Source organism: Peromyscus californicus, unplaced genomic scaffold (assembly GCF_007827085.1).
Source record: "Peromyscus californicus insignis strain IS unplaced genomic scaffold, ASM782708v3 Scaffold_4__1_contigs__length_199733344, whole genome shotgun sequence".
Taxonomy (NCBI): Eukaryota; Metazoa; Chordata; class Mammalia; order Rodentia; family Cricetidae; genus Peromyscus; species Peromyscus californicus.
Window position 1 is genome coordinate 38,779,727 of NW_026294562.1, and position 23,262 is coordinate 38,802,988.

A 23,262-nucleotide genomic window follows, 5' to 3' on the forward strand; every position below is an offset into this window, starting at 1 on the left:
CAAGAAGTGGTTTGTGACTGTCCTTGAACTAAAGATCTTATTTGTATGTAGAATTGAATAAAGTTGAAGGAGAGAATAAGGCACTCGTTATCAGAGGTTTGGAGAGGAAAAGTGGGAGTGGGAGAGGGTGGGGAGAGTGAGTAACTAGTACCAGGTGCCAGTTAGGTCGGGTGAATGAGTGCTGGTGTCGTATTGCACAGCACCAAGGCTATATAGTTCATAACAATGGGATTTTGAAATAGATAAAAAGAGAAGGTTTTGCCAGTCTTTAAAGATATGGTAAACATTTGAAGTAATGGCTATAATAATTATGTAGATTTGGTCATTGTACAATGCAATGTGTTGAAACATCACAGCCTATAAATTCATGTAATTAGTATTTGTCTGAAAAAGTATTAAAGATTTTAAAAAGAATAACTAATATGCCTAAATATGAACTATGTTGGTGGAAAACATGGCATTGAAAGTTAATGACCCTAAAGGGGAAATAAGAGGGAATAATTATATCAGATCTCAGACATTCTGGTATAACTCACTTGGTTAGTTCAGAAATCTGCCTTTGACTTAGTAGATGGTAATTGACAGTGTGACTTTAAAGACACTATAGTTAGAATTTCTTTGGACTGCCAGCTCCCAAATAATGACACAGAGACTTCTTATTAAGGATGAAAGCTTGGCTTATTCCCAACTAGTTCTTTTATTTTTTTTTTAATGATTTATTTTTATTTTATGTGCATTGATGTTTTGCCTGTATGCATGTCTGTGTGAGGGTGTCGGATCCCCTGGAACTGGAGTTACAGACACCCAACTAGCTCTTAAAACTTAAATTAACCCATTTATATTAATCTACGTTCTGCTGCATGACTCTCCTCAGCACTGTACATCCAACTTCCTCCATGTCTCACTGGCGAATTCTCCATGCCCCAGATTCTTCCCAGAGTTCCTATCTCTCTCCAGAAGTCCCGCCTATCCTCTCCTGCCCAGCTATTGGCCATTCAGCTCTTAATTAAACCAATCAGAAGGTGCCTTTCCCCCTACATTGGGTACCAAGTGTTGTTTTTAACTAAGTTCCTATTGTTCTATTTACCAATAAAGACTCAGGAGTCAGATGTTGGGGTGAATACCTGTAGTTCAGAGAAGCCAAACAGCAACCAGCTTACCTTCCTTTTTGACTGGAGATCCACCAGGAGAGTGTCTCTCCAGCCATTCCAAACCAAAAATAAAAAAAGACCGTGAAACTCCAAGTCCCTTCCTACTCCTTCCTGTGTATCTCCCTATCCATATTCCTGGCTCCTCTGTACTCTCTATGGCTAATTCTTGTCAACTAGTTGCTGGTTCTGCTGCCTGATCCATGATTGATTTTATTAACATAGCCTTGGGTATTGGTGAAATTAAGGCCACTCCACGTAGTTAAAAGGAGATTTATTTAATGGTGTAACTTACAAATGAAGGGATAGGTAGGTCGCGGGGTCTGGGGAAGGTGTATTGCAGTCCAGCGGTGTTCTCTGGAGCTCTGCTTGGTCCACCTCCACCGTCCAGGGTCCCGGAACAGAGAGAGCACTGGCCCATCCAGATCTCGGGTCTCCAGGCGCTTCCCTTGGCCCCACCTTGTAGGTGTGACAGTTGCCGAAGTCTCAATGGGGCTTGGAACTTCCAGATCAAAGCTGGAATGGCTACCCACTACACTTGGGGTTTCACAGTGTGATCAAATACCCTACAATAAGATGCCTCTTGTCCTTCCTGCCTAAATATCTGAAGGAAGCACACAAACCAGAATCTTACAGATAAGTGACTTGAAGTGCTGTTATCAAAGGAAGGCATTGGGCAGTGGGCTGCTGAGCTGGGCCAGCTCTTGTTTCCTGCCTCTGCATCCTCCTAAATGTTGATGGCAGCCTTCTGTGCATCCTCCCCGGAACTCCTTTGGCTCGTCTTCCCTAGCATCAGCACAACTGCATCTGCCTTTCCTCTTTGAGGAGTTCTATATACATTCTGGCCCACTGAGTGGTCCTTGCCTGATTTCTGCTGCATCTGTGGGTTTATTTCTTCTGCCAAATATCTTCTCTGCAATTTCTAAGGATTTGGGACAGGAATGAAAACAGGGCACACACCATGTAGATCACATCACTCTCCTTTGATGCTCCATTTCTGCATCAGTCACCATGCCTTAATTTAGCACAGGCATGAACTAGTTTTTTTCTTTAATGCATATCAGTTTGTTTAAGCAGGTATAGGGTTGCATTTTATTAGTGGTCACAGACATACATACATGAGGGAACATGCACATATCTGTAGTCTTTTGCCTCTACCACCTGTTTATACGGCTTTGTGGAAGTACTTTTTCATTATGCTTATAAAATCATGAGTTTGAGAGGTGGGGGGTGACATGAGAGGAGCCACAGAGGGGAGAGGGGAGGCTGGGAATAATATAAATATAGTACTCATATATGGAATTCTTGAAAATTTAAATTAAAACATTCAAGTCACAGTTGCTCCATCTTCAGCTTACTTCCTATTATTGAGTCTGTGTCTACCCAAATACCCAAAGTAGGTCATAATTAATCCCTAATATTTATTTTCATTATTTAAATATTTTATTTGTTTAAAATTAGCTTATAAAGCAACAGCTGGAGAGACAGCTCAGTGGTTAAAAGCCCTTCCTGGACCCAGGTTCAATTCCCAGTGCCCACATGACAGTTCACAACTTCCTGGAACTCAAGTTCCAAGGGATTCTTTGTCCGCTTCTGACCTCCGCAGGCACCAGGTGTACACATGGTACACAGACAAACATGTAAGCAAAACACTTACACACATAAAAATGTCCAAACAAATAAAAAACCAAAAATAACAGATTTGGGCATGGCATTTTCATACATACTTGATTTTGGTCAATTCTATGCCTGTCCACCAAGTCTCCTCATTCCTCTGCCTCCTTTCTCCACTGCTCCCCTTTACCTCATTGTCTCTCTTTCCCACTTAGTTCTGTTGCCTTCCCATCCCACCCCTTTCCTTAAAGCTTCTTCCTTTTTCCTTTATCATTTCATGGGCTCCTTTCTAGTTTCCTGGCCTTTACATATTTACTCCCACCTAGATATAAATATTTAACAGCTGTAGGCTAGAATCTGTATATGAGAGAGAGCACGTGGCATTTGTCTTTCTGAGCCTGGATAACATTGCTTGATACGATATTTTCCAGCTTCATCCAGTTTCTTGCTAGTTTCATTTTTCTTTATGGCTGAATAAAATTCCACAGTATATATGTAAAATAATATCTGGTGCAAGTCCCATCAATTTTATGGTCAGATCATAAAAAGCCTATTGGTTGTGTTCCAATAATTAGAGTATCACATCAAAGTGATGAATTTCACGTAAGGCCAAAGCTTTTCTCTATCAAGATAAAGAGATCACTCTGGGTCTAGAAAAGGCTGCAGAAGGGGATGGGAAGGTGAAGTACAGGATGCGACCGACTGACGTTTTGTTTTCCTACCTGCTCCACTTCCCCCCACTCCAGACAACTCAACAACTGGAAGGCACTTTTGTGATGGTCTACTCTTAACCACTTAACCAAGGCTAGTTCATGACAGGAAATGGTTTTGGTATATGTCAGAATGATCAGAGAACAAAATAGAGATTACCCAGGACTTATTTCTTTTAGGGATCAAGAAAACAACAAAATAGAACAAAACAAACAAACAAAAAACCCACAAAAGCTTCCTTGAACAGATAGCAGGGAAGATGAAATTTTTTTTTTCTGATTGTATTCTGAGAGTCCTATCTGTTCAAAATAATGTTGGTTTTATTTGTGGGGATCTCCCTGAGGTCCTTCGGATTCTGAGTTAATCTAGAGATAGAAGCAGAGCCAGGGTCTCCAAGGACAGCACAATGGTTGAGAAACAAAGATGACCTTTCTGGTGACCTGCTATTTATTTATTTATTTATTTATTTATTTATTTATTTATTTGATTTCTTGGTTTTCTTGAGAGAAGGTTTCTGGCTCTGCTTCTATCTCTAGATTAACTCAGCCTTGGCTGTCCTGAACTGGCTTTGTACATCAGGCTGGCCTTGAATTCACAGAGATCTGCCTGCCTCTGCCTCCCGAGAATTAGAATTAAAGGCTTCTTTTTCTTTTAAATAGATGAAGCAGGTTGTATTTTTCCATTTTCAACTTCTTTTTAATTAAAAATATTTCATTCAATATATTTTGATCATGTTTTTCCACCCCATTCCCCTCCCCATCCAACTTTGTGTACTCTCTCTCTCTCTCAAAAACAAACAAGCAAATAAACAAAAGCCACAAGGAACACAAATGAAAATAACAAGAAAAACAAAAATTAAGCAGATAAACCCTACGAAACACAAAAACTAAAATCCATACAAATAGGCAAAAGACCAATAAGACAAAAGAATGCCAAAGTACAGAAAAGTGAAAAAAGTTCACAAAAATAGCATTTTTACATTGGCCAACTGCTCCTGGGTGTGAGACCTGCCCTGAACTGTGGTTAATATACCTAGTAAAACTCTGCTGGTGAAAATCAGTTTTCCCTTTCCTGCAGGTGTTGGTTGCAGATAGCTTCTTGGTTAGGGTGGGACCCTGTGTCCATTTCCTTCTCTTGGTACTGGGACCCTGTCTGGCTTGAACTTGTTCGGGTATTAGGTATGCTGCTACAGTCTCTGTGAATTCATATATAGATCAGTCCTATTGTGCCTAGAAGACATGCTTTCCTTGAAGTCATCCATGACTCACCTCTAGCTTTTACAGTCTTTCTGCCTTTTATAGCTCCCTCAGACTTGAGGGGAGGGCTTTGCTGAAGAAATCCTATTTATGACTGAGTGTTCCAAAGTCACTGTCTTCACACTGTCCGGTTGTGGCTCTCTGTGTTAGCTCTAATTTACTGCAAAAGCTTCTCTGGTGTAGGCTGAGCAAGGTATTGCTCTGTGGGTATAGCAGTATGTTATTAGGGATCATTTTAGTGCTATGTTCCGTTAGGAGAATAATAGTAAGAGAATTTCCTTTAGGCCCATGACCTATCTAATCTCAGGTTCTTGGCCCCTTTAGCAGTATGGGTTTTTATCTTACAGACTGAGCCTTAAATCCAATGAAAAGGTTGTTGGTTACTACCATAACACTTGCACCCCTGTTTCACGAGCATATCTTGCAGGCGGGTCAGTTGTAGGTCTTAGGGTTTGTAGCTGGGTTGATGATCATCTTTTTCCTCCAGTCGTGTGCAGAGTGACTTCCAGTACCATGAATGCTAGTCAGTAGGGGTGAAGCTTCTAGTTAGGCACCAGCTTGGTTTCTCTGTGTCCAATGACATCCATGTCGTCTTCAGCACTAGGGCCTTACCATGAGTTGCTGAGCAACCAATAGACTTGGCAATAATCTGTGATGTTTGGGGTCCCATGGGAACTCTTGTAACCCATTCCTGGAACAGGAGGTTTTACTTGGTGGCTTGAGATTTCTAGTTGGTGCATTTTCTTCCCTATTATTTGGTGACTCCATTAAGATTCTTTCCATATATGCATATGTTCTAAGAAGCTTCCACAATAGTAGTTGTTCATATTTTTTTCAAATGGCCTTTAGTGGTAGTTGTTCCTCCCTATATTTCCTTCTTTACCCTTCTCTCCCACCTCCCTATTTAATCCTGCTTTTCTAGTTTCAACTTTTTGACTCCCTAGCATCATATTTTAATTCTGCTTCCTACGGAGATCCTCTCCTCCCACCTAGTCCCTTACTAGGTACCTGGACTCTGTGGTTATTCAGGTTGTAGCACACATATCGAAAGCTTATATAAGTTAACATCCACATATAAGAGAAAACATACAATAATTGTCTTTTGGGGTCAGGGTCACCCCATTCAAGATAACTCTTTTTAGCTCCATCCATTTGCCTGTAAATTTTATTTCTTTAATGGCCAAATAATATTCCATTTGCATACACATATCACATTTTCATCATCTATTCATCAGTTGATGGGTATGTAGGCTGTTCCCAACTTCTAGCTATTATGAATAGAGTATGTCCTTGTGATTCTCTGGATTTCCTCGGTCTCTTTGCAATGACCCCTTTTCATTTCTGATTTTATTAATTTGGATCTTCTCTCTTTGTCTTTTGGTTAATTTGGCTAATTATTTGTCAATCTTGTTAATTTTTACAAAGAAATTCTTTCTTTCTTTTCTTTTTTTTTTTGGCTTGTTTTTTTCTAGTTCGTTGATTTCAGCCCTGAGTCTGATTATTTCTTTCCATCTACTCTTTTTGGGTATGATTTCCTCTTGTTGTTCTAGAACCTTCAGGTGAGTCATTAAGTGGCTAGTATGAAATCTCTCCAGTTCTTTTATGTGGGCTTTTAGTGCTGTGAACTGGCCTCTTAGAACTGCCTTCCTTGTGTTCCATAGGTTTGGGTATCCTGTCATTTGATTTTCATTTAGTTCTAAATGTTTGTAATTTTCTTCTTGATTTCAGTCTAGAGCCAGTTTTCCTTCAGTAGTGAGTTGTTCAGTTTCCATGAATTTGTATCCTTTGTTTCTTTTGTTGTTGTTATCCAGCTTTAATTTATGGTGGTCAGAAAGGATGCAGAGAGTTAATTAGATTTTTCTCATATGTTGGTCCTTTCTTTGTGTGTAAACATGTGGTCAATTTTGGAGAAAGCTTCATGAGTGACTGGAAAGAAAATATATTCTCTGGTGTCTGGGTGGGATGCTCCATGTCTGTTAGATCCAGTTGATTTATGCCATCATTTAACTCTGGTATTTCTCAGTTTAGGTTTTGTCTGGATGACCTGTCCACTGGTGAGAGTGGAGTATTAAAGTCCCCCACCATCACTGTGTGAAGACCAGTATGTGGTTTTAGCTGTAGTAGTGTTTCTTTTATAGGCTTGGCTGTCCTTATGTTATGAACATAAATGTTTTGAATTGTAATATCCTTTGGTAATTTTTTAATGACTATGCAGTGTCTGTCCTTATCTCTTCTGAGTAGTTTTGGATTGAACTCTATTTTGCCAGATATAAAATGGTGACACCTGTTTGCCTCTTGGATCCATTTGCTTGGAATACCTTTTTCCCTTTTTCTACTTTGAGGTGATGTACATCCTTGATGGTTGAGTATCTTTCTTTGATCATCAGAAAGATGGATCCTGTTTTCTAATACAGTCTGTTAGTACATGTCTTTTTATTGGGGAAATTGAGACCATTAATATTGAGTTATTAATGAGTTGTATTTATTGATTCCTGTTATTTTGTTGTCATGGTATGGATTTCCCCCTCCTCTTTTGATTTGCTGTTCTGGGATTATTTATTCCTTGTGTCCTCTTGAGTGTAGTTAACCTCTTCAGACTAAAATTTTCCTTCTAGTGACTTCTGTAGAGATGGATTTGTAGATAAATCCTGCTTAAATTTTTTTTTATAATCATAGGATATTATTCTTTCTTCAGCTATTATGATTGACAGTTTTGCTGGATAGAGTAGTCTGAGCTGGCATCTGTGGTCTCTGTAGAGTATGTGTGCAGGCCCTTCTGGCATTCAAAGTTTCCATCAAAAAGTCAGGTGTTAGACCAAATTCACTTTCACAATATCCTTTCTTTGTTTTGAATATTTAGTGCTTTAGTTATTATGTATTGTAGGGAATAATTTTTCTCATCCCGTCTGCTTGGTATTCATTTGTACCTTGAAGGGCATTTCTTTCTGTAGATTGGAGAAACTATTTTTCAAAACTATATTCTGTGCCTTCAACCTGTGTTTCTTCTCTTTCTTCTATCCCTATTATTCATAGGTTTGGTCTTTTTTTTATAGTGTCCCAGATTTCCTACATGTTTAGTGCCTGGAATTTTTTTAGACTTAACATTTTCTTGGACTTCTTCTACCTTGTTTCCAGCACCTGAAATTCTCTCTTCCATGCCTTGTAATGTGCTGATGAGCTTATCTCTGAGGTTTTTATTTGGCATCTAAGGTTTTCATTTCCATTTTTATTTCAGTTTGGGTTTTCTTTAGTGATTCTATTTCTTTGTTAAATGTACTTTCACGTCTTGAAATGTTTTCATTATTTCATTCAACAGTTTGTGTTTTCATGATCTTCATTAAGGCATTTATTCATATTCTCTCTGAAGTCTTTGAACATACTTGTAATTATTATTTTAAAGGACTTGTCTTGTGTTTCAGCTAAATTGCCTTTCTCTTAGCTTATGGCAGTAGAGTTGCTGTCTTCTTCAAGAGCCATATTGTCTTGGCTGTTCATGTTTGTATGCTTTTGTGCTGGGATGTAAGCATCTGGAGTTAGGATGTTTGTGGTATTTCTTGATGTAGTTATCAGGTCTTGTCTTGGTCGGGTGAATGTTCTGTTCTTTGGTTGCCATTGCTCACCCTGTATCCTAGGCAAGTGCAATGATTGGCTGTGGGTGGAGAGTGTTTCTTCAGGTCTTTAAGTGACACAAAGGAATGGAGTTGGGCTAGAAGTCAAGGCTGAGAGGGGCGGTAAGAAAGAACTCATGGCATCCTGGGTCCACACCAAGAGGCAGAGACCACAGGGAATGGAAGTGGAGTGGGTGGTAGGGCTCCTGGAAGTTACAGAAGGATTAAAAGGAAGTCTGAGAATACTGAAATGAAATAGCTGGTGATTTTTAAATAGAGGACGTTTTACAATGTCTTGGTATTATCTGATGATGACAGTGATGATGAATTTTTGGCAATGATGCAAAAAACTTTATCCTTGTTCATAAGTGCTATTTAACAGGCTTAAATAAAACATTCTTTGTTAGTGACTAAAGAGCTAAGATCTCATCTTTATTCCAGAGATGACGTGCTACTCTTGTAGACCATGCAAAGTATTTGGGCAATAACTAGATCTCAGTGTTTTGGTCTCTTATTCACCCAGAGTATTTGAAAATAAACAAGTAATTGAAGAGAACTGGCTAGAAGTATTTGGGGGTTGGAGGACTTATCTGGAAAGAGAGTGAAGGTAGTGAGCACATCTGAGAAGAGGGCCTGGAGGATATAACCGAGGCAACCTAAGTGTTCCCTGTAGGTTGGGATTTCACTTATACTTGCCAAAAGACTACAGGATAGAAAGTTCCAGAAGCAGCATGTGGTATCAGGGGGGAAAAACTTGACTTGGCAAGTATTTTACTTCCTTCAGAGGAGTCAGAGGAGTCAGCTTTTCCAGGCCCTATAGGAACCAAGAAAAAGTACCAATGGAGGAGCTTCTGAAATGAGCTGAGCCACAGGGTGTGAGCCACACTGAGCAGGGTGCTGGCTCCCCTCGAGTGTCATGTGTGGGGAAGTTCTAAGTGAATCTTCCCATTCCCTCTAACCTGTTAGGCAGACTTTGTATCTACTGGGTTTTCTTTTTTTTTTTTTTTTTTTTGGTTTTTCGAGACAGGGTTTCTCTGTGTAGCTTTGCGCCTTTCCTGGGACTCACTTGGTAGCCCAGGCTGGCCTCGAACTCACAGAGATCCGCCTGGCTCTGCCTCCCGAGTGCTGGGATTAAAGGCGTGCGCCACCACTGCCCGGCTCTACTGGGTTTTCTTAAATGCAGCACACATGGGTGAGTTTATTCTAGAAATTTAGAAATTGGGATCTTTAAAAGAATTGACTCTCAAGAAAATAGGAAGTATTTATGATGTTTTGAAATGAGCTTCTTGTAAACATTTGATTTTTAAAAAGTATTATCACTTGACTCAAGCTAGACTTTATTATGCAAATCAAATAGAAATTTTAGGGACTGTCCTGTGAGTTTGTGTTGTGTTAATTTAGCTATCTCATGTACCAAACTGCCAGTCTCCAGTGTGAGCATATATATGTAGCTGGAGTTTTCTCCAGTCCTGCCTAGCCCACAGTCAGGACAACTCTTTCTCACCCACCAGTCCTGCAGCCACTTAGACGGAACCAAGTAAACACACAGAGACTTATATTGCTTACAAACTGTATGGCTGTGGCAGGCTTCTTGTTATCTAGTTCTTCTATCTTAAATTAACCCATTTCTATAAATCTATACTTTGCCACATAGCTCATGGCTTACCGGTATCTTACATGTTGTTACTCAAGGCGGCAGCTGGCAGCGTCTCCTGCCTCAGCCTTCCACTTCCCAGAATTCTCCTCTCTCCTTGTCCCGCCTATACTTCCTGCCTGGCTACTGGCCAATCAGTGTTTTATTTATTAACCAATCAGAGCAACACATTTAACATACAGAACATCCCACAGCATATATGTATATATATGCATATATATGTATATATATAATTTTAAACATATGGAAGTGCTTTTATGAATCATGCTTATATCAGGTTATAAAGCAATTTTCACATTAAGATGGTTTAGGATTAGATTTGGGTATGAGCTTCCAAATCCAGAAATCAACAGAGGCTGTTCACATAAGGTTTTTCTTCTCTCATGTAAAAGTCTGGGGGATAGCAAACCAGAACTAGAATGGAAGTTTCACAGATGGTCACAAGAGCTCTTTCCTCATAGCTTTCTGCTCTGCCATTCCTTGGGTAAGATCCAGAATGGCTGCTGGATACCAATTACAATGCTCACCTTCTGTGTAGCAGGAACAGGATTATAAAAGATTGTCTCAGGAAGCTGTATAAATGATTTCCACTAATGTTCCATAGTGCAGTGTACACCTTATCTAAGTGTGAAGGGAGCCTGGAAAACATCGTCTATATAACTTGATGAGTCCAGCTGAAATGTGAGATTCTAATATTGAAGAGGAAGAAGCAAGACCTAAATTTGCCTCTCTTACACAGGGGCTTTGAGTAGGCTCCGTGGCCAGACAGCTTCTTTATCTCTATGTTCTAATTCTGGTGTGGAGTCTTGAAACTTTCTATTCCTGGAAATCCCTGTGCTTCATACAGCCTTCAGAAAGTTGGAAAGTTAATTTTTAAAATCTTATACCTTTAAACAAAGGGGAGGGCCTCTAACTCATCCCCCTCCCAAGAGACATTTAAATATTTCTTCTTTTTGTTACAATGTACAAGGCCCAATTTACTTTTCCTTGCTCCTGATTTGTGAGCAGAAAAACGCAAGATAAAAAAGAAGAACCAAGGTAATGGCCTATGGACCAGCGCAGGGAACGTGATGTTGAGAGGCCATGTGATTCAGGAGGTTGTGGTCTTCTGAGATCAGTGGTCAGAGAAGCCAAGAATCCAGACAGCCATGGCCTCAATCAGGGAACCATGACTAGAGACATTAAAATTTCCTTGAGTAGCCACAGCAGAGCCTGAGCTAACCTAACTGTACCGAAACCTTTGTCTATAGCTATGATACTCCTGCAGTGAAAGACTTCAAGTTTCCTAAGATTGGTTCCCCCCACTGTTTTCTTAAAAAATTATTTTTATAAACAAATTCTTTGGGGTCTAATGTATTCTGGAGTTCGACTGGCTGTCTTGGGAAATCTAGTCTTCTGGGTTAGGAAAATAATGTATTTTCTTGGTGATACATTCTGCTCCACTGTTCTGGGCTTCCAGAGTCCTGATCATCTAAGTTTGTGTGGTAAAAATACTGAATCCTTAGCTCACCACAGTCTTCCAGCTCTTAGGAACAACAACTTCCATTCCTAAGGTCCAATAGATGCTACCCTGTAAGATGAATTGCTAAACGGTCTTATTAATAAAAAAAAACAAAACCCAGTGCCAGATATTGTGGTGAAAACTGAAAGATCAGAGAAACAGAACAAGCCACAGCCAACCTGACCTTGCCAGTTCATCAGCTGATCCTGTTTCTAGGAATCCTCAGACTGAAAGTCTCTGAGTCCTCATCTCTGAGGGTCTCAGTTGAACTGCCTAAAAGCCTTTAGTTTCTGGTCCTCACGCCTTATATACCTGTCTGCTTCCTGCCATCATTTCCTGGGATTAAAGGTGTGTGTCCTTCCCAAGCAAAGACATGAGATCTCAAATGCTGGGATTAAAGGTGTGTGCCAGCATTGCCTGGCTCTGTTTCCAGTGTGGCCTTGAACTCACAGAGATCGAGATGGATCTCTGCCTCCCAAGTGATAAGATTAAGGGTATGTGCCACCACTGTCTGGCCTCTTTGTCTAATCTAGTGGCTGGCTCTGTCCTCTGATCCCGAGATAAGTTTTATTTGTTTGAGCACAAATAAAATATCACCACACTACCCACAATGCTTCTGTACATGGTCTAAGTATATCTTTTAATTTTCAGATGATCCTTCATAGTAATAATTGATTGATAATCCACTGAATTATCCTTTGGTAATAACGCTGAAAATGATGACAATGATGTTTGAAGAACTTGAAATCCTTTAGGGTTTTCTTAGGGAAGTTAAAAAATATACTAATCCTGAAAAGATTAAAGAAGGGGGAATTGGGAAGAATTAGTACCTAGTTGAATGAATGCTTCCCATTTTATGTGAGAAAAGAATTATTATTTCCCAACAACATACAGATATTGCTATTTTTGGATACTTATGATGAAATAGGCAGTGGCTATGAGCTACTTTTTATGTTTGAAATGTCAGCTGGAGTCAGTAATTAAAATCAGAAAATGCCTTAGTAGGGAAATATTTTAGTGCCTGACATTGATGTTGATTAATTAATTTTTCTTTCATGTGGCTTCTATTTCCCCAGACCTGTGTATCAGAAACACATGAACAGATGTCCCAAGTTTTTTTAAACAAAGACTTGGTGCAAAATAAGAAAAAGGCCTTGATAAACGCGGAAACAATATGTCCTGGGATTTTGGAAAGGTATTCATTGTCTCTTCTTTTGTTTGTAGAATTCACACATTTCAGGAATGGTTTATATGCACAGGAAAGAGGCAAGTATGTTCCAGCTACGTGCCAAATACTTTCCAGCTAGGACTGGGTCATAACTGTCTCTGCTTCCTGCTTATTCTCTACCCTATTTACAAAAGGATTCTTCACCCTTAATCATTTGCCAATGAAGGTTTTACTTATTCAAGGTTCAACTAAAACTCACATTTTATTGGTATAATTTTCTGGCTCAGGGTTCTTACTGTTTGGGTTTGAACTTCACTTCTACAATTTATTTGTCAAAGTTCTTTGGCATCTATGGTCCTGACTGTACATGTGTAAAATGGGAATTATTTAAATACTTACGTCAGAGGGTTGTTCTGAAGTTTGGAAGGAAGAAAGTAGGAAGCATGCCTAGAACTACCGTTTGCCAGTCAGAATTCGAAAAGTTGTCACTGATCAAGTTTAGTGTCTCTGCTGTTCTTGCAGTCTGATTCAGGTATTTTTAAGTCTGATTCATGGGGGATTGCAGGTATCTCTTCATGTGTATTTCTCCAGAAAGAGACAGAGTTCTTGAGGGTAGCAGCTATGTGTAGCCATACCTGCTGTCCTACACCAGGCAGAATACCCCTCCAGAGAAGTACATAGAATAGTCTTTGTTTTATATTGTAATTATTGGGAAATGCTCAAAGTAATGATGAAAATATTAAGATCTCTTGTTGGCTTATTTTAGTTTTTGAAGTATATAAATATTGCAAACTTCAAAAAATTTTCTGAAAGTCATTGGCTCCATATTAGTTCTGAATGGCTTTGGTATGTCAAATGTGGAAGTCTGATGTAGTTCTTAAAAGACACTGTCTTGCTTACAGGGATCCTGAATTGCCTCCCACAGGCTTTCGGCATGTTTTTATGGGATCCCCACCAGATCAGAGAAAACCGTAAGTTGTCCCCAAACTGCTGCTGATTGTACAAAATGTTGATTCAACAGCTTTGTTTGCTGGGGTGAGGAGTGTCCCAAGGTCAACAAAATGCCCTTTACCTGATGTTTTGGACTTTCCTATAACAGCAGACGTTTTGTCCATAAAGAGTCACAGCATCAATTGACAATAATGACGGTAGTAACAATAATGACCACAACAAGCGCTTACTTGTGAATTCGCCTACCCTCTGACATTCCTTTGCACTCTTCAAATGATGGCAGCATGGCCCATGCTTACATTGCCAGCACTTGGGATGCTGCGGTGAGGGTGTTGTGAGTTCTAGGCCAGCTTGGGTTACATAGTGAGACCTTTTCCGAAACAAAAAATAAACATGCACTGTAAAAAAATAAAATAAAATAAGATAAAAAAAAATCATCTGTGGCACGAGCAGATAATCGTGTCACCTGTGCACACACTTGTAGCTGAGGTAATAAAAGATGATCTCTGTGCTGTTGCAGCTCTCACGCTATGAACATGTGTCCTTTTCACAGATTGCTAAGTATTAGGCTTTGCTAACTTTCATGCTCTTTGTCAGTTTCATTAAAAATGCTGCCTAAATGTAGAGCTGGAGAGGTGTCTTGTGGCATGCCTTTTGGCGGGAAGAAAATCCAGGCACTAAGGAAGCTTCATTCACACAAGAGTTACAGAATAATTGGTGGTTAAATTCAAGGTACCTGAACCACAAATATATTCTAAATAAGCCTTTTTTAAACAGAGACACTGAAAATAAGGTTGTGTGTTGATCAGCTGGTCAAATGTAACCAGAGGCTTACAGGCACTTCATTCACACCTGTAATCTTGGCAGTTGTGAGGCAGAGGCAGGAGGATTGCATGTTTGAGGCCATCTGGGTTAGACAGTAAGGTTCTTTCTCCACCAAAATGAGAAGAAACCTGTGGTGATATTTAATTTGTGCTCTTACAAATAACGTTTGCCTGATCAGAGGACAAAGCCAGTCATTATATTAAACATAGAGGTCAGGCAGTGGTAGTATACGCCTTTAATCCTAGTATTCGGGAGGCAGAGATTCATCCGAATCTCTATGAGTTCAAGACCACACTGGGAACAAAGTCAGACGTGGCAGCACACACCTTTAATCCCAGCACTAGTTAACCATAGAGGTCTGGAGGTCTGTACAGACAGACAGGAAGTGATAGAGCTGGGCAGAAAAAGGAAGTGATGTAGGTGGGCAGAGAGAGGAAGTAAGATAGCAGGACACACAAAGTTATATAAGGTGTGAGTATACAGGAAGCAGCTCTCTTGGGCTGAGGATTTCCTAGTGGTAAGAACTTGTGGCTGGCTTGTTCTATTCCTTTGGTCTTTCAGCTTTCACTCTAGTATCTGTCTCTGGGTTTTTTATTAATAAGACCACTTAGCAATTTGTGTTACAGAAACCAAAACCAAAACACGCCTGAGCCCTGGAGGCTTGCAGGAATCTGGCCTCACCTTTCCTCTCCTGACGGTTCAGTACTTGCTAATTTGGTGTTTGTGGCTGTGTCCTAGAGCATGGCAGTGAACAAAGAGAATCCACTATACAGCAAGCAAGACGTAAATATTTTTATGGGTAAAGAAAATGTACTTATTTGAGGTTAGCAAGAATTGTCATGGCAAAAACAGTTCTGACCCACTCATCTTTCTAAAGATGACACAATGTTCATAATGTATAAATATGTGGAAATAGACTCATGAGCATGATGAGATTCTAAGTGTCTGGTTCCGTATTACAGGACTCACTATGGTAACAGATGTGGGCCTCGTGTCCACTCTGCTAGATGCTTTACTCTATATCTTTGCCCAATGTCAGGAGCATTTCGTGATTTATCTCTCCTTTTCTGCACTCTAGTTTGCAAATCCTTTGTTTGGAGATGGAGTTGCTTGTCTGGGTCCTCTGATTTTCTTAGCTTTTTTTTTTTTTTAACTCTCTCTTACTATGTTTTGTTTTGTAACATCTTTCCTTTCTTTTGAATTCACCTTTTGTTTCCCAAGTTCACGCCCACTGGATCTTTTTCTTTTAGATCTAGAATATTAATAACTATTTTTCTTGATTTTTTTTTCTTTGTGCAGGTGTTCTGTTTTCTCCAAGATGCTTTTTTTTCTTTCCATTTTTTTCACTTGTGAGTTGTCTGTCTATCCTGGAGACATGTTTCTAGGCTGGTAATCAGTCTTTGGCATTTATAGACATGATCACTGGTAGGATTCAAAGCCCGTGAGACATTCTGACATAGAGCTTCACTGGAGGGGACTATGCAGGTCATTGTTTCCTAGCAGCATCATGGTCAGAATCCTAGTGGAGGCTCCCAGTCTTTCAGCTGAAGAGTGAAAGGCCTTTGTCCTTGAAGGCAAGGGTAATCATGCTGGGACATCATTCCTAAGTCTACCCGATAGAGTCACAGGATAAGGTTGTTGACCAAGGACTTTCTCTTTTACCCTTTCCAGTGAGTGAGTCTCCTGATGAGAAGGGACGAGGCAGTTGCTCTGCAGTCACTTGGGAGGGAGGCAGGGATTAGAATTTTACCACTAAGCAAATATTTCCTCCCAACTCTTTTTGCTGATTTTAGATTAACTTTTCCAAGCCAGGTTCCTCTTCTTTTGAGCTCTTAAAGGTTGTTTCTCCTGTTTCTTCTGCTCTCTCTGTTCTTGTGGGCTCTAATTTCTAAAATATTCTAAAAAATAAAGTTTTTAAAGTATGTTTTTATTTTTTGAGATTATAATATAATTACATCATTTTCCCCTTCCCTTTCCTTCCTCCAAACCCTCCCATATACCCCTCCTTGCTCTTTTTCAAACTCATGGCCTCTTTTTTCATTAATTGCTATAATATGTGTATGTATGTATATATAATTGATATATATGCATTTATTTATGTATTTAGGAATATGCATATTCCTAAAGTTTTAACAGAGTCTTTGAAGAATCAGGATTGATGTGCATGTTTAAGCCCAATTCTGAAGTCATGCAGTCTCTCCTGAAAGATCATCTTTTCCTGAAGACCTTTTTACACTGTGTCCCCATCCCCATGACCTGGTTAGGTCCCTCCTTTTGGATATCCATAGCACTGTGAACCTCTTTTGTCTAAACATCATTCATCTTTTCGTGTAATGATTTGGATCTCCGTCTTTCTTGCTGAGTTCCATACTCTGAAGGGCAAGGCTGCCATGGCTCCATCCCCTATATGTTCTGGGATGTGGAGAGGCTGATATGCTGTAGCAGTAACATGGTTACAAATTGTTTATTTCTAATGTTCAACAGCAAATTATAAGGGAAGAGGAATGTCAAATTCCTATCTTACTTGATTTAAGGATTCAAGGTCTGTAGATCGAAGTGTTTTCAGTTTTAGTAAATGCTTTTGAAGACAAATCTTTTAGAAACCAATACTTACTCCTTTGAGTTGCAAGAATTACTTGTTTGTGTAATTTGATTTGTGAGTATGAGCAAGGAAATAAACATATATACAACTCCAACCCTCTTCAACTAATTCCATATGTAATTCTTCCTCTCGGTGAATGTATATTAATTATAGGATGGCACACAGTAGAATCCTGTGGAAGTTTGAAATCCACTCTCTTGAATATTAAAATTTCTTGTGCTGTTTGCTAGCTGTACAGCTGTGGAAGTTAAATGTCAACTTTAAAAGGCAATGAATAAAAATGAGTTTGCTCAATGGACCAAAATAATGTGCTTCAGCTTATAAAAGTAAAGCTGTATTCATAATGTAAATTTAAACTTCATGTTACCTCTTAAGGAAAAAAATTAGAAAGTGGGTATAGCCTTGCTATTTAGGACCTATTGTTACCTTAATTTCTAGATAACACCATTTATGTTGTAATGGTGCTAGACTGTTTACTTCATTTTCTCATAACTCAATCCATGGCTGCTATATCACTTTGCACCAATATGAAGAAAACACTATTTATTCATAAATTGGTAACAATACTTCAGTGAAACACTGGGTGTAAGAACAACTACAGTATTTCATGGCACTGTCTTGACACTACTAACTTTAACTAGGCAAAGAGGCTCCATTAATAATGTCTTCTTCACATGCCATGGACTAAGGAAAAGGGGAAAATTGTACTAGAGAAATGAGGTAGCTAGTCTTGATCTGTCAATTTGGTGGCATCTGGAATCAACTAAAACAAACTGCTGGGCACTCCTGTGAGAGAGTTTCTTTATTAGATTATTGAAAGCAGGAAGACTCATACTAACATGTAAATAGTGCCTGCGAGTGACTGCCTTTCACTGATGTGAGAACCAATTCCTTGTAGATCAAATCAAACCAATCCAATATAGATCAAAACCCAGCATCTCTCTAGGAATTCTCCAGGTCTTTGACTCCATATTGGGACCACTGGAACATCTAGCCTCATGTACTGAGCAACTACCCGATTCTCATCCTCTCCAGTGTGAGATGACCATTGTTGAACTACCCAGATCACATCCTGTAAAACAATCTACGAACTCCCCTTTTAACATACATATACGTTCTGTCAGTTCTGTTCCCTTAGAGGACCCTGAGTAATACAAGAAAGCAGTTAGATGGAGATGAAAATTTTTATCAAAGACATAAACCTGAAATGACATTTGTAGACTTGAAGGCTGAATTATATAGTGTTTCCCTTGAGATCCAGCCATACTTTCTTACAAATGAGTTTCCCAAGGCATTGGTCATGGTTGGTGATAGGAGTGTTGAAAATTAAGGATGCTCAAAGATCTCTTAGAAATCAACAGTGCTCTTTTGCTTTCAGTGGTTGAGATATATCTTGAATATATATTATTTTTACTCCATGTATACAGACAAAGTTAAGACAGTTGTGGGAGGCACAGCTGCTTAAGGCACATAAGGAAGAGAATGGGAGCACGATCTACCAAGTATGCTAATTTTGAAGGCTCCAGGAATATAGTAATATAAAATTGTAAACCTAAAATAAAATAAAATAAAAGTTGACAGTCATCAGCTCTAAAGATAAACTTCTAACAATGGCTCTCTGCTTTACAGCCAGCTCCTCTGTCAACAGCCAGGGGTTAACTTTTAACAATAACCTCCTTGCCCCTTATAGCCAACAACTGCCTGGACCAAAGTTAACTTTTTTTTTTTTTTTTTTTTTTTTTGGTTTTTCGAGACAGGGTTTCTCTGTGTAGCTTTGCGCCTCTCCTGGAACTCACTTGGTAGCCCAGGCTGGCCTCGAACTCACAGAGATCCGCCTGGCTCTGCCTCCCGAGTGCTGGGATTAAAGGCGTGCGCCACCACCGCCCGGCAAAGTTAACTTTTAATAGTTGTTTCTCTGAGACTCCCAGCATGTATCCAATGTCTGATGCTAACTTTTGCTATAAAAAAGGGCTTGAAACACACCCCCTTTGCCACAGCTCCAAAATCCCTGACTCTGTGGTCCCAGTTAACTGGTAAGTTTTTGTGCCCCATGGTGATTTTTTTTTAAATAAACTTTGCTTCTGGTTTAACAGACTTTGGTGGTCTGTCCCCCATTATTGATCGACCCTGGACCCAACAATTTAAGTTTTTCTTTGCCTTTCCACCTTATTCTCAAGCCTCTAAAGTAAGTTTAACTTAATTTAGAAGTATTATTTATGAGGCATGGGAAACTAACTTACTTGTAAGTGGGTCCTTAACTATCTGATTATTTAATACAAACTCATTTTATGTGAGGATCTTAGTTATCAGAAGCCGTGCGTGCGTGCGTGCGTGCGTGCATGTGTGTGTGTGTGTGTGCGCGCACACAACTCTATGTGGTCTTGTGATAAGAAGCCATAAGAGAAATCAGGGCTGCCTGCCTGCCTGCCCAGGCCTTCCTTCCTTCCTTCGTTCCTTCCTTCCTTCTTTCCTTCCTTCCTTGATAGAGAAAATTCAGTTCTGGCACAGGATATTTGTGGAGTGAGAAGCATGTCCACAGGGGCTGGTGTTCGTTTGAGAGAAACCCAGTACTGAACACTGGTTGCTGGGTGAACAAATACCCAAGAAGGACTTTGCACAAGGTCTTGTCATTGCTATCAAATTTTATTGCCTCCTGTAGTAGTGATTGGTGCCTATTTGTTGAAATTTTGTAATAAATGTGTCTTGTTTCCAGAATTTAGATGAAAAAAAAAATTAACAGTGTATTGGTCACTGGGTAGCTTTTGACACTAAATGACTTCTCTGAGAGAGTACAATTTGGGAAAATAGGGAATATGGGACTTTCTTCTGGGACTGCCCAGAACAGACTAGGTGACCTTGCTCTTGGCTAATAATCCTCTCTCCCTTCCATCTGGAACATGAGGGGTTGAACCAAATGATCTGTAACATCCTTTTCCTGTGCTAATGAATGGCTATTAGGGGAAAGGTATCCAAACAGGCAAATTAAATGAGACCTAAAGGTAGTTGAGGCAGTTAAGTGTCCATTGTTGGCAGAGAGCTCCTCTCTCTGTGTGTGAAGTGGTCTCTTCTCAGAAGCGGTAGCAAGCTCAGGCCGTAGTTTAACTGCTCACAGTTCATTCCTCTCACGGGGCAGCTAGCATTTCTAAAACCTGCCTCACTCTGCAGAGGAAAAAAGGACTGCATATAAATCACAAGAGTGTTTTTGCTCTCTTTGTCTTTTCCCCTCTGAAAGTATGAGGCAAGGCATTTATTTTCCTTTCTACTTATGGTGACAACTTGTCTCTTGGTGAAATACCATCTAGTTGCCGAACATATTTCAAGAAGGGAAACACTGTGAAAAATGTCCCTGTGAGAATGTAGAGTAAATAATAATAAGTTGTGACACGGAGAGTGGGGGTGGGAAAGACCACGGAATGGAAGGGAAATAGATCTGAACTTCGTTCTCATCTCCATCTTTTGTAGAAGAGACATTCACTTCCGTGTGTCTAGGCTTGTTCTATGGGGCAGCATCCTTGTCTCCATTCATTGTAATTCAGTTAGGCCATGTGACAACCAGGCTGATTCTGTCCATTTCACCCTCCCCACAAGCCCAGGTGTTGGTCACATGATCCAGAGTTGGATATTTGGAGAACATGTTATGATAGGAAATGGAGTTTGTGGGGAGCGGGGCAAGGCCTGTTTCAGTTTCAAATCAGCCACTTTATCATCTCTGATCATTTGGTAGAGTGAATGGGCTCACTGGGGTTTCTGCTCCATGTGATATCAGAACCACTAGGCTATCCAAGATGGCTCACTTCCACTCTTGTGGGTATTCTTCTGATTGTATAAGAACTCAGCTGGAGATGCCAATACAGTGTGTTGTCACCTCCGTGTGACTGCCCTATGCATCTTTAGTTTCACAGTATGTCAGCTGGAGTCCAAGAATCAGAAAGCAGAAACTGCGAGTTTTTAAGGTCTGCACTAGAAAGTTTGAAATCTCGCTTCTGCAGCGCTGGTTCTCACAGCCATCACAAAGCCAGCCCAGCAGCAGAAAGAAGCAAATATCTTCCGCCTCTTCCTGACACATGCAGAGAGGTGGGATGACTGTAGCCACCGGACAGGCTTGCAACTCAAGAGGTAATCAAGGATGCCTAACTTTATCATTCTTGATTGCCTCATTGAACAAATCTGGAAACCTAGGAAACCCAACTTTGTTGATGGAACTTGAAAAGCTACTGTAATGGACTCAGATGTAGAAGACACATTAACATTGGGGAACAAAGGGCAGTATGAATTAGCCATTGTTTGTTACATCAAACCTCGAGAGCCAAGAGACATTCTATCACATGCTTTGACCTAAGTTTTGTTATCAAACTATTTGAATTACAGTGCAATGATAGCAAATGGAACAAGATATTACTAGGCGCTAAAACATCTTGCCAAGGCACACAACCCAAATTCCAGTACCACTGCCCCAAATATTGCTATAAGGAAAAGCATCCCACTGATTTGGCAGCAACATATATCATCTGAGCAAGGATACACTATACACAGGAATAATGTGAAGAGACATAGTACTTAGTTGGCTCTGAAGTCATTTCAGCAAATTCAGCCAACTAGAAAGGCACCATCACTCAGTACTCCAAGCATCGCACTCCAGGCCCAGAAGGATGTTAACATAATCCCTGCCTCACAGGGGAAAATGTCAGGCTAGAGTCTATGCATGTTTGAATAATCAGTATCCCCACTCGTTAAAAAAGGAAAATTTTCACTTGAAGTTTAGAAGCTTGGTGCTCACAAAGGTTAATTTTGTATGTTAATTTGACTGGGCCAATGGCTACCCAGAGATTTGGTAAAACGCTGTTTCTGTGTGTGCAGGTGGGGGTGTCTATGAATGAATTTAGCATTTGAATTAGACTAAGTAAGGATGCTCCCCACCCATGTGAGTGTACATCCTCCAGCCCATGGACAGTCCCAACAGAACAAAAACAGAAGGACCAGATCTGTTCTCCTTGTTCTAGCATGTCATGGTCTCCTATCCTCAGACACCAGAGCTCCTTGTTCTCAGGACTTTGGATTCTGAACTTATATTCCATCCCACCCCAAGTTCACATGCCTGATGATGGGTTATACCATCAGCTTCCTTGTATGCAAATTGCACCAATGGCTTTTCTGGTTCTGTGGCTTGCAGAGAGCAGGTTATAGACATCTTAGCCTCCATGTCAGCCAATTCCTGAACTAAAATATCCTCATACACAACAGGGTCCCTGGGCTCAGGGTTTGGCTTGTCTAAATGTAGCAATTATTAATTACCTCCGTGTTTACAAAAGAAAGGGATGTACAGAGAACTATATATCAAAATTCTAGTTGTTCTTTCATCCTAATTAATAATAAAACATCTCAGACCATAAGTTTGGGTGTTAATAAATTTTTATTGCATTTATTATTTTGTGTGTGTGGTGGGTGCACTCACATGGCATGTTTGTGGACATCCAGGAGTGACTTTTGGGAATCAGTTCTCTCTTTCCATTAAGTGTATCCTGGGGATTGAACTCAAGTTGTCAGACTTGGTGGCAAGTGCTTTTACTTGCCGAGTTCTCTCACCAACATCTTAGCTCAAATCCTGGCTTGTTATTAAGTACCAACTGTGGGAGTTTGGACGTATTACTTTAGTCTCTGTGCATATGTTTTACCCTGTACAGAATGTAAACGATGAAATCAATTTAGAGAGCTCTTAGGAGTAATTAACATATACAAAGCTACTGGAATAGTGTTGATATATAATTAGCTATTTGGAAGTATTTGATCTTATTAGTTTTGCTATCATAATTATTACAAGTTATTGGAGCCCAACTCAAACTTGAATAATAAAGGGAAATACTAGCATATACAACAGGATATCTTCAGAACTCTTGTTTTGACTGACAGTTAGCTCTTCTTCTGATACAGAATGTTGCAGAAGTGAGATTCCAAACTTTCCAGTGCAGACCTTAAGAAAACTGGCAGTTTCGACTTTCCGGTTCTTGGACTCTAGCTGACATACTGTGAAACTAAAGATGCATAGGGCAGTCACACGGAGGTGACAACACACTGTATTGGCATCTCCAGCTGAGTTCTTATACAATCAGAAGAATACCCACAAGAGTGGAAGTGAGCCATCTTGGACAGTATAGTGGTTCTGATACCACATGGAGCAGAAACCCCAGTGAGCCCATTCACCCCACCAAATGATCAGAGATACTAAA

General features: G+C 39.9%; 1 protein-coding gene across 1 annotated transcript in view; it reads left to right on the forward strand.

Annotated features, from left to right (window-relative positions):
* Cfap95 (cilia and flagella associated protein 95) overlaps positions 1-23,262 on the forward strand; it is a 97,876-nt gene that overhangs the window by 43,836 nt on the left and 30,778 nt on the right. Inside the window, exons 3-4 of the mRNA XM_052713059.1 lie at positions 12,569-12,687; positions 13,563-13,631. Of these exons, the coding sequence (XP_052569019.1) occupies positions 12,569-12,687; positions 13,563-13,631 (188 nt within the window). The remainder of the gene's footprint in view (positions 1-12,568; positions 12,688-13,562; positions 13,632-23,262) is intronic.